At 43.4% G+C, this 12592-nt stretch overlaps 1 protein-coding gene across 1 annotated transcript in view; it reads left to right on the top strand.

Annotated features, from left to right (window-relative positions):
* The window catches only part of SYT9 (synaptotagmin 9), a 226641-nt gene extending 217942 nt beyond the window's left edge, over nucleotides 1–8699 (top strand). The window contains exon 7 of the mRNA XM_050756215.1: nucleotides 5279–8699. Within this exon, the coding sequence (XP_050612172.1) occupies nucleotides 5279–5287 (9 nt within the window). The 3' untranslated portion in view covers nucleotides 5288–8699. The remainder of the gene's footprint in view (nucleotides 1–5278) is intronic.
* The last annotated feature ends 3893 nt before the right edge of the window (nucleotides 8700–12592 follow it).

Here is a 12592-nt window from a genome sequence, read left to right as displayed (position 1 = left end):
TGGACACACACACTCCCACATAGTAGTCACAATCAGAGCTTCCTGCTGAGACGTCCTTTTACTCTCTGTTCCTTCTCTTCATCCTTGATTCTATAGTCTTCTTTTGACCACACTGAGCCCTTCAAGAATAGGATGTGCATTATTTATCTTTGTGTTTTTTTGTTTGTTTGTTTGTTTTTTGAGAGGGAGTCTGGCTCTGTCACCCAGGCTGGAGTGCAGTGGCATAATCTTGGCTCACTGCAACCTCTGCCTCCCAGGTTCAAGTGATTCTCCTGCCTCAGCCTCCCAAGTAGCTGGGACTACAGGCACCCACCACCACACCCAGCTAATTTTTGTGTTTTTAGTAGAGACAGGGTTTCACCATGTTGACCAGGCTGGTCTCGAACTCCTGACCTCAGGTGATCCACCCGCCTCGGCCTCCCAAAGTGCTGAGATTACAGGCGTGAGCCACAGCGCCGAGCCTAACTTTGTTTTCTTATTGCTCAGCACAGATGCCTGGGACTCAATAAATGTTTGTTGAATGATGAATACATGTAATGAATATTAATTTGAAGTAACAAACTCCAAACATCCTCCGCTTTACTTCATCAGGTATAGTAATTTTGGCCCTGTAGTAATTTCCTATCTTGCCACCTCATCTGAAAAATATGACAGTCCTTGTCTTACCTTCTGAATGGTGCCTTCACTGTAGCCTTTGCTTCTTGATTGTTTGTAATGAGCTCCTCTCAGTAAATAACAGTCTATATGTCACACATGCCACACACCATTTGCCACCTTTCCCCTCAAGGTCTACTTGACAGTGAATCTTAACACACTCTCCTATGAAGTCCGGACTGGTCAGAATTCATTTCTGGACTGCGAATCCTTTTTAGAAAGGTGCTGTAGTGGAGTTACTATTCAAAGCACAATAATTTACCATTCTGGGCATAGTACTTAAGAGCATACATTTGAATCCATAAAAGCATGGTGGCAGATTCTGGCTCTGCCATTTACTACCTTTATTATTTGGCCTTTTTCAGACTCAGTTACCTCACTGTAAAACTGTAATTGTAATATCTGTCACAGAGGGTTGAGGTGAGGCGTGAAGGGGATAAGGTATGCAAAGTTCTTAGGATAGAGCTAGTGCTTAAGCAATCAATAAATAGTAGTTATTGCCCAAATGGACTCTTTCATTCTCCATGCTACTGACCCAGTCTCCTGAAAGGCAGGATAGTCACATTCATACTGCTTTATTTCTTTAACATACTTGTTCTTAAAGGGGAGAGGGAAAGTAAAAAAAAAAAAAAAAAAAAATAGAATGCCCTCTTTACAGAAAGCTAATCAGATTGTAAACTGGCAGAGTGTGATAATTCTTCACATATTTGTAAAGCTGTGCTAAGCAACAATCAACAAAATCAGATTCTAAACCAGCAGAGCATGATGAATCTTCATATATTTGCAAAGTTGTGGTAAGCAATAAACAGTCAACAAAATCCTGAGATTTTTGTGCTTTTTAAATAAAATTTTAAATGTAAGTTTAACAATATTAAGTACATATAAGATTAAATCATGTAATAAGAATCACTTCCATTTTTGACAAGCTTCTTAGTTCAGAGCCCTTAGGTACTTCCTGTAATAAAGTCCCATTTTCATATTCACAGAGAGATATTATCTAATGTTTCACTCTGTCTTTTCATGTTCTTAATTTGGGGTCTGTTTCAATGGCCTGTCTCATATCAGCTGTCATTTTTGTGATCGAAATGTCACTTCACATTACAGTTTTCATTAGGACAGTTCTCATCTTTGGTTTCAATTCAATTTAATTCAAATTAGATCCTTATGTCTCAGGACAACTGAATTCACTTAAAATCTCCTCTGTTCAGATAGGATTGTAACCACTATTTCCTGTTGATACTACTGGAGTTGTTGGTACCTTCTAAACCCCTGGTACTGCCTGGGAGCCCACCAAGTCTCATAACAAGGACACTGCTGCTTCTGCCCGTGGAAGTAGGGCTGGCACCAGCATTGGAACCAGCCAGGCTAGCATTATGCTTAATAGTTATTAAACCACCATTACAGTCTCTGGTGTTGATGCCTCAGTCTCTACCACCTTCGTCTCACCAAAATCCCACTGAGTCAATGCTTTTCTGAATTATGGAAAAATCTTTTCTCCCATTTTGTTTTATGAAATGTTTAGCTGAAAAACAGCTCACTAGGTTATAGGAGTTTGGAAAGGTGTAATTTGCTTATTTTGTTTGATTTGGTTGAGTTTTTCTAGTTTTCCCCCAACAGAAGCCAGACAAAAAGGGGCTGAGCAACAACAGCAAAATTTACTCATGTCTTCTCCTGAGACAACTTTTTCAGACCTAACTTGTATACTTGACTTTCCCTAGAATAAGTTTGTTTTCAAGAGGCTGTTCTTGCAAGATTGCTGATATCAATGACCCTACCACGCCACCAGATGTATTGAAACTCCTTAACCCTGTCATCTTGTGGGCTCGGTCCCAGCTCATAAGCATTCTAGGACCTTAGTGGCACTGTCCAGAAGAGGAAAAGATTCAGAGCCCAGAAAACTCACCCAACTGAAGGACTGCACCTTAAGAAGGGGTAGACTAGTAGGCCACACCGCCATATTTCCAGAGGCTGACCTTGACTGGCTAATTGCATGCACAAGGAAATTCACCAAATGAGCAAAGTCCAGCTATGGAGTTCAGGTCGGAGCTATGCTATGACTTGACCATTGGCAACAATGCCTCTGCTAGTGGTATCCCTGGGTATAGGGACTGGTAAAAATTGGCTGAGATTGCAGCCTAGCCCTCTAAGGAGGCTTTAGACAGGCCATAAGAAATCAGGTACAGAGGTGTTCCCTAAGGCTGGGTACTTTGGGAGAGCTAAATCCAAAGCATTCTGAAGGAACTGCTTAAATGAAGAGGTAAAACTAGGTCATAACAAGGAAAAATGAGGTTGTACACAGAACTGAGGGGAGAAACAAGTTACATATGCATGTCACTAGCTGGGGGAATCCAGAGAAATGGGATGAGCAGCTAGGAAGCCACAAGTGGGATATGGCACCTGCTGTATGCTACTAGTTTGGACTAGGCTTCTTAAAGGCAGCTAATCTGGCTAGATTTAGAGTCTAGAAAGCCAAGGCAGATAAGGTACTTTTAATACATCAGAAATGTGGACTGGACCTACAGAGGAAATTGACATAATTGCTAAAGCTTGGACTTTGAAATTAGAAGTCTTGGGTTTAAATCTTAGCTCTGACCCTTAGTCACAGTGTTGCTTTGCACAAATTAGTGTCTCTACAACTCTGCATCCTCCATTAAAGAACGCCAAGGGGTCTTTTAAGAACTTGTAAAGTCTATATCCCAGTGCCTGGCATACAGTAAGTACCCAAAAATGAAGGAATATTGGCTAATACCATCACAACTTAATTCCAGATCACATTCATTGGTGGCACTGAGCCTATTAACAATTTGCCTTCTCTGATGAGAAAGGACTCAGGAATTGGCAAACTGATATGGGTATGGGTTTCACAGTTTGAAAGAGTGGCTAGGGAACCAAAGGCCCGACGTAGGTGGTGGCTTAGAAAGTAGAGCTATTCGGAGGACGTTCCAGGGTAGCAGCTGACCTGGCAAACTGATATTTGAACCACAATATTAAGACAAATATCATTCATGCTTTCTTCCTAGACGCAGAAACAAATACCCCTTTCCCAGAGATGTGTGTGTGCACCCGCACACATGCACACACTTCAAAGCCATGGGTCACAATCAAACATGGTTTCCCTTTGCAGTGAACACACTGCTTTTTAATACTTCCCTTAAGTAATAGCCTCACATGTGAACTTTTGATCCCTGAAAGGAAGTCCATAAATTTCAGTGTCAGAATGGTTGCTACTCTTTCATAGTTTATATGTAAATTTTGTTATTCTTATATCCATAGAAGTCACTTCAGTTTTTTCTCTCTATAGCCACAGTATTACTACATTTAATCTGTGCTGGCAGGTGCCCTGAGTTTAAATTAAGTTGAATGCTGGGCTGAGTGTGAAACACAAGAGATACTGCTAGTCTAAGTCTGGGGCTTCCTTAAGAGAGCCCCTCCTTCACATCTTGGAGACAAGGAATGATGTTGCACCACTCAGACCTCATCTTTCCATCCCAGCTGTATTAGTCCATTTTCATGCTGCTGACAAAGACATATCTGAGAGTGGGAAGAAAAAGAGCTTTAATTGGACTTACAGTTCCACATGGCTGGGGAGGCCTCAGAATCATGGCAGGAGGTGAAAGGAACTTCTTATGTGGCAACAGCAAGAGAAAATGAGGAAGAAGCAAAAGCGGAATCCCCTGATACACCCATCAGATCTCATGAGACTTATTCACTATCACGAGAATAGCACAGGGAAGACTGGCCCCCATGATTCCATTACCTCCCCTCCCGGGTCCCTCCCACAACACATGGGAAGCCTGGGAGATACAACTCAAGTTGAGATTTGGGTGGGGGCATAACTAAATCACATCACCAGCCTTACCTCCGACCACTTCACTCCTCACACTATAGTCCAGTCACACCAAATTGTGATGATTCCTTCAATGCACCATGCCCTTTATTGCATTTCTGCCTTTGCACAGTCTCTTTTCTCTACCCCAAGTGACGTTTCTTCCTTCTTTCCAGAGGGATTCCTCTTAAGCCTAAATGGCCTACCTCAAGACTCATCCTTCAGAATGTTCTCTGTAGACCTCCTCAATCCTTTTGAAGTTACTTTCTCCCTCTCATTGCCCCTGCAGTATTCTATGCAGTATTCTATGCAGCTTCTTACATTGTAATTTCTCCATCTGTGAGCCCTTTGAAAGCAGGGTGAGTGTCCTACTTATGGTCTTTATATCCCCAGCATCTATTAGCATGTCTGGCACTTGTTTGATGCACATTAAAAATGTATGAATGGGCTAGGTGCGGTGGCTCACGCCTGTAATCCCAACACTTTGGGAGGCCGAGGCAGGCAGATCAAGAGGTCAGGAGTTCAAGACCAGCCTGGCCAACATGGTGATACCCTGTCTCTACTAAAAATACAAAAATTAGCCAGTCGTGGTGGCAGGTGCCTGTAATCCCAGCTGCTTGGGAGGCTGAGGCAGGAGAATTGCTTGAACCCAAGAGGCAGAGGTTGCAGTGAGCCAAGATCATGCCACTGCACTCCAGCCTGGGTGACAGAGCAAGACTCCATCCCAAAAAAAAAAAAAAGAGAGGAAAAAAAGTATGAATGAAAGCCAAATTATTTTTTTGTTTTTTCTTCCTGCAGAAACGATGACCATGGGTAAGAGGACTGCTTGCGCCAAGGACACAATAGGACAACCATCTCACAAAGATCTTAAGTAACTTTTTCCATCCAGCAACACCCAGACAATTTCAGTGACCAAACGCTCAGCTGTAACCACAGCAATAACTGGCCTTCTTTCTAGACCGGGTTTGGTGAACCTGAATGGTTCAGCCACGTTCTGCAGGTGGCCCAAGGTGATGTGCTGCAGGGTAGCATGTCTCTCATGCCAAGAACCAAGATTGGACTATGAATGAAAATAAATGATAGATATAGTGACAGTACCAAGAGTACCAGGACTCAGTGTTTCATATGAAGCCTTTGGTGATGAGGACATAGCATCTGCCCTGGAAATTGTTATTCTAACATAATATTATTTTCTAGAATGCCCTGGAAGGACAGAGTATTTAAAAATATATCCAGGTGCTAAATAGGCAGCAGATCTCAATTCACACATGACTACCTTTGAGCTAATGACTGTCTCCAGAAAATAACTGTGCCCCAAAAGTGCTGCAGATTTGCAAGGAAGAGCCCCAAGAGAATAATAGGACAAGCAGGCTGTTCCCTGGAAAAAAAAAATCTAGTGCAAGGAGGGCTAGTTCACAGCAAATTCACTGCCTCCTCCCATGCACATGGTAGAGAGTACCAGTATCAACATGGCCCTATTTTCTGCTAAAACCAGATTTTGAGGAATCAGAGACCCCCAACACTATTCACTCAGTAACCAGCAGCCACTTCCTTTCAACTGGGAATGTTATTAGAATGAAAAGTAATTGTTGGCCGGGCGCGGTGGCTCACGCCTGTAATCCCAGCACTTTGGGAAGCCGAGGCGGGCGAATCACAAGGTCAGGAGATCAAGACCATCCTGGGTAACACAGTGAAACCCCGTCTCTACTAAAAATACAAAAAATTAGCTGGGTGTGGTGGCAGGCGCCTATAGTCCCAGCTACTCAGGAGGCTGAGGCAGGAGAATGGCGTGAACCTGGGAGGCAGAGCTTGCAGTGAGCCGAGATCGCACCACTGCACTCCAGCCTGGGCGACAGAGCGAGACTCCATCTCAAACAAAAAGGGGTAAGATGAGATCATGGAGAGAGAACACAGCCATCCCCTAGAGAAAGGCACAGCTTTTGGGCTTCTCTGGCCTGAGTGCCTTCTAGGGTATTTCCATATGCAATGGCCCAGAGTCATAGCCTTGGGCAACCACACACAGAGGCTTTCTTCTCTCTTCAGACACATACATCACTTTCACAGCACTTGGGGATGGAAATACCTGTAAGAGTGAAGGTCAAGGGCCCTCCCCAGGCATCTCATTCATTACTCAGCTTCCTTCCTGACCAAGTCTGCCAACCAATGGCCAGCTATGCGCCTCATCCTCATTGCTTCTGCCTCCCTGTAAATGAAACCACAGGCCTCAGCATATCCTGGGAGGACTGGGGGCTGTTACCTAATGGTCATCTCTGTCCCATTATAGGTGCAAGGCACCCCATCCACACATTTGCACCACTTCTCCAAAATAATATTTTTCTTTTCACACAATCTCTTTGCAGCAGAATCCAGAGTTGGATAGTAGTTTACCTTCCCGGAAAGTTCATTATCTTTGTTTCAATTAACATTTCATCATGGAACTAACTGGGTGGAAGAAGGATCGTTACACATCTTCAGAAAGTTCTCATTGCCCCAGCTGCCTAGTACTGTACAAGAAGCTCTACTCTGATGGCAGATCTAAGAAGGCTATAGGCCTTTGGTTGTGGGAAGCAGTGTCATTACATTCAAGCTTCACTTCTCTGATCGACTTCCACCCACTGGGATTCAGAGAATCCAAGGTTCTGCCTATGTCTGATGCCATAAGGAAAATTCAACTTCCTCTGCTCAAGGTTCCCCTCTGCTCATCCTTCCTCATTCAGACATCCGCCGCCATACCAGTGTTTAGAACCAAAACATGAAGGGCTAGCACTACCAGGATAGTTAGCAGAAATATTGTCTGTAACGCTAGGCAGATGAGCCCAGAAGAATGGTCCCAGAGAAAGAAAACTGTCTTCAATAGGTATCAGGCAGCCATCCCAATAAATTCTGACATGTCCTTGGCAATGGGAGCCTAGGCGGGAGATCCTGAGGCAGCTGTGCCTACTGTTCCCCACCTCAGGAGCTTCCTGCCCAGAAAGCCAGCAGCCTTGGGATACTAATGAGGATGCAGCTGGTTTGTTGGTATGAAATAGAAGGTGGCTATGTAGGGGCAAGCAGGCAAAGAGGACTGTCCACATGGCAGGCAGGTGGCTTTGTGTCTGGAAAGCTTTGCCTAGCCAGTACAGCTGTGGCCAGAGGCTGGTAATAAATTTGAACTCCCTCAGCCCATTTGCAACTCTGCCTCTGTTCTCTTGCATTCTGTTTGGTTCCCCTTTAGTTTCCTAGTAAATGCTCCTTTTGAAAAACTACAACCTTGTCTCATTTAACTTGGGGGAAGGGGATTCTCCAATGTCTTTTCCAGGATAAAGAAGTAAATTTAAATACCATGAAAAAATGGACACGGCAGTAGAAGGGAAACATTCTGATGAGACCTTGGGAAAAGCTGGTGCCAAGAGAGAGGGAGAGGCCAGGTGTCCCCCCAACCAACTGGCACTGATTATCAGCCCCTTCCTCTTACTTCTGTTGACTTCAAGGAGATCTGCCCTTGATGTGTGTTGCTGCTGAAGCACCCTCCCAGTCAGTGAACTGGACACATGCAGCAGGCAGTATGATGTCCAGGAAGTACACTGGTACATGACAGGAGCAAGGATCAGGGAGGGGAGGGGAAAGGTTTATACAATGCGGATGTTTTCAAAATTCTCCAACAATCATGACTTTAAATGGTATGATTTAGGGCTGGGTGCAGTGACTCACACCTATAATCTCAGCACTTTGGGAGGCCAAGGCGGGAGGATCACTTGATACCAATAGTTCAAGACCAGTCTGGCAACATGGAGGGACCCCCCCATCTAATTTTAAAAGAGACTCCCCTGGCTAATTTTTTTAAAATTAGCTATGTACCTGTAGTCTCAGCTACTTAGGAAGCTGAGATAGGAGAATCACCTGAGTCCAGGAGCTTGAGGCTACAGTGAGCCATAATTGCAACAGCCTGGGTGACAGAGCAAGGCCCTGTCTCTCTAAAAAAGAAAAAAAACAAAGGTATGATTTAGTTCACATGGCCATCAGTAGAACTACATTTCATATGATGAGAAGAAAATAATTATTTTACACTTGAGTCAGGGAGACTGACAAAGGATAGGTATGGAAAATGGCTTGCTATTTTCATGGACATCCTGTCCTGCAATTTGAGGGGCCGGGGGGGAGGGGCATTCCAATGACTTATTGCTGCATAACAAAGCACCAAAACATAGTGGCTTAAATAGAAATATATTGTCTCTCATGATTATCTGTGTTGACTGAGCTTAGTTGATGCTCTCCCCTTGGAGTCTCATGGTTGCTCTCAGATGGCATCCGGGGCTGGCATCATCTGAATGCCTGCCTAGGATGGATGTCCATAATGGCTTCTTCTCTCACATCTGGCTCTGGAATTGAAATAACTGGAACAGCTGCAGAATGGCTGGACATCTCTCTACACGTAGTCTCTCCACATGGTTAGCATGGACATCTCAAGATAGTGTTCTGACAAAGTGACTGGCTTCCTCTAGAACTAGCATTTCAAGTGATCCAGCTAGATGCTACAAGGTTCTGTTAAGTAAGTTCTAAAGGAACCTAGAGTCATTTCTGCCACATATTATGGGTCAAGAGCAAGCCATAATCTTGAATTAGCCCAGATTCAAAGGGAAAGAAATTACACAAGAATGGAATACCAGAAAGTGTGGCTCATCAGGGCCATCTTTGGAGACAGTGGGGATGGGAGTGGGAGTCAGGAGGTTAATGAGTTAAAGGGCTTCCAAGATAGCTGTCATTTTAAAAGCACATTGAATGCTCAACATACATGGAGAATGCAGTTAGTAATAAGGGGAAGAGGAGAAGGGAAGGGCTAAACATGGACAGTTAAACAGAGTATAAGCTAAAGAAAAACAACCGATTCTGACTGATACAGTGCTTATGAACTTTCAAAACAAGTTTATGCAAAGTAATTTAATGAACTGAGAAAATGACACAAATATGGATGTGAATATAGCCAAAAACAATGTCTGCTGCCAGTATGTGGCTCCTGATAATTCTGCAGGTCACTTAGCTGCCCCTGACCACCCACTTCACGGATAGCCACCTTGAACTATTGAGAGTATCTAGCTTAGGAGTGCCCAACCTCTGGTATTGCCACTCAAACTCAACCCAGAGAATGCTCACCTGTTGCTTACTGTGCCCTTCCACATCCTTACAAAGAGTATCTCTCTCACACAGGAGTCCTGAGTTGGTTGCTGGCACAGAGCACAACTCACCCAGAGGCTGAGTGGCCAGTGAGACTCCTCTGAGAATCAGGTATTCTCTCTAATGGGAACTCCTGACTCTTCCTTCTCAGTCCCCTGTTGGGACCAAAGAGGAAGGATACCCCTCAATATCCTTTCACAATCACTGTGGACACTTCCCCAGCTATAGAGGTGCTGCTTTGGGATCATCTAAGACAGAGTCAAGCCTTTGGCAATATTCAGGAAATGCTGGTATGTCTCAGATGAGCTTTCAAGAGGAGAGGCATGTATGAATGGGGCCTTTCTGGGATAGCACACACTATTCTACTTTCTTTTTAATTTTTAATTAATTTATTTATTTTTGAGATGGAGTTTCACTCTTGTCGTCCAGGCTGGAGTGCAGTGGCACAATCTCAGCTCACTGCAACCTCCGCCTCCCAGGTTCAAGCAATTCTCCTGCCTCAGACTCCCGAATAGCTGGGATTACAGGCACCCACCACCACACCCAGATAATTTTTTTGTATTTTTAATAGAGACGGGGTTTTGCCATGTTGGCCAGGCTGGTCTCGAACTCCTGACCTCAGAGGATCCACCCGCCTTGGCCTTCCCAAGTATTGGGATTACAGGTGTGAGCCACTGTGCCCAGGCCCACTATTCTACTTTCTATTGAGTACATTCCAAGATAGGCTGATCTTCATGGAAGAAGTGAAATAGAAAACTGAGGAAAAGAAAATAATCAGAAGAAAAAAGTCTCATCAGTCAAGAAAGTATCCCAAGGAAGACCTACAGGACAACTTCCAAGACAAATGGGAAAAGAGAATGTTGGCAATCTAGGAGCTGCAGAAGGAGAGAGCCCTGGTCTTCATCCCTAAGCCCAGGATGAATTTGAGGCAAAAATAGGCTATGTTCTTTTGGAGGAAGCAAAAGGGAGTGAACAAGCAAGCGAGAGGGAGAGAGAGAAAGAGATAGAGAAAGAAAAAATGAGAAAAGAGGGATGGAGGGAAGGAGGGAGGGAGGGAGGAAGGGAGGGAGGGGAAGAGGGAGGGAGGGAGGGAAGGAGGGAGGGAGGGAAGGAAGGAAGGAAGGAAGGAAGGAAGGAAGGAAGGAAGGAAGGAAGGAAGGAAGGAAGGAAGGAAGGAAGGAAGGAAGGAAGGCAGGCTCTGAGCAGTGTCACAGACCTGCTTCCAGTGTCCCTGATATAAAGCTGTCTTTGCTCAGTCTCCCAAGAGAACAGATCAAGCTTCTCCCAAGGACTATGGCAGGAACCCACTTCCTTCTTTCACTCAAGAGACTTGTCACTTGCTGCCTGGGATCCCTGGGCATATGGGCTGCAAAATTCAACTAGCTGCATGATCACCTCTGTCACCTCACTTCCTGGTGTCTTCCCACTTGTGTCCAGGAGCTCTGGGCCTGGGAAGGATTAACAACCAAGGTTAAAGATGGCTCACAAGGCCTCAGAGGATCAGGAGCCAGCCCTGCAGTCCAGAAATTTTGGCTAAGTCTCTGTCATTAGGGCCCCCAGCTCACCATAGGCTAATGCCAAACTTTCACAACAGCTAGTGGTTCCCATGACACCTCCTCCTGGTAAAAAGGAAAGAATAGGTCAAAAGAACCTGGGCCACAGATTCTGTCCTCTTGAGTCATTGATTCTGCCTTCCTAAACTATATCTTAAGATAGATTACTCTGTGAAAGTTGGATGACCATTGCCAGACAATTTAAAACATAATATATATATGAAATGGATAGATGATAATCAATACTGCATATTATAGTTTATAGTACATGGATGGTATTGCTTTTATCTATTTTCTTTATTTTTTGAAAACTGAATTTGTGATTTTAAACATTAAATATAGTAGAAAAATTAATTTTTTGGCTCAATACTAAATTTGTTATACCTATTATTCCAATAATTATTCATTGAATTAAAGTTATTTCAAAACTACTATTTGACATAAGAATATTGATAGTTTTTTCCTACCAAGTGAACATCATCTTCAAGATATTCACACAATTTAGATAAAATTATTTTTGCACAGCAGCTGCATACAGAGGCTTGGTCTTGGATTTAGATTTAAATTTATCAAAGAAAGGCAATTTTTAAAATTTGCCTACTTCAAAGCTCAAAGACTAATGAAATCCTTTTTCAAATACCTGAAGACACTTGTATTCAGGGCTCCAGAGACGAGCTTATGAACTCTATAAACTGGTAAGTAGATCTTCCAGAAAAAAGTTTTACCTTCATTTCAAAAACATAATGATTTTAAAAATATATATTTTCTCCTCAAAGAGTTTTAGAACTAAATTTAAATGTTTCTATCTAAAACAAAGCTTTCAAACAATCCTTACCTTAACAGCATACTAGATGTTACAAGCAAGATAAGAGCTCAATAAAGAAAAGCATTGCCACAAATTGTACATGTTGAAAACAGAAACAAATGCGCTTTTCCTGCCTGTGTTTCCACAACTCAGACTGGAACTCTGCTGAGGCTCATTGGGCCTGCTGGTGCCAACAAGGGCCTTGTTCATTCTTAAACAAGCAGTGAATCTGCATTATGGCCCAATATTATGGTCAGTGTATTCCAGTTTTGTTTTCTGGATGGAAAGGGTGAATACAAAGTGTTTTATTGAGACTAAGACCCAGGCAGCCCAATAGCAAGCCCCCAGGGGAAAGGAAGTGTTTTGGCCATCACAATAAAGAAAACGGCAATATGATATTTTTATCTTGAACATCACTGCTGATTTTGAAGGAATTGTATTTGCTTACATAAAATTAACAGTAAACCCATTTAAACTTTGACTTCCAGTGTTTTCCACACTTGACATCCATGTTGAGGAGGCAGTGGCATTTATGTATGAAGGGCAGCTGGTCAGGCCTGACTTGCTACAGTGGGTCCCTGGGTTCTTGCTGGTTCTGTTAAT

Source organism: Macaca thibetana, chromosome 14 (genome assembly GCF_024542745.1).
Source record: "Macaca thibetana thibetana isolate TM-01 chromosome 14, ASM2454274v1, whole genome shotgun sequence".
In the NCBI taxonomy this organism is placed as follows: domain Eukaryota; kingdom Metazoa; phylum Chordata; class Mammalia; order Primates; family Cercopithecidae; genus Macaca; species Macaca thibetana.
This window is presented reverse-complemented; position numbering and strand designations above follow the sequence as displayed.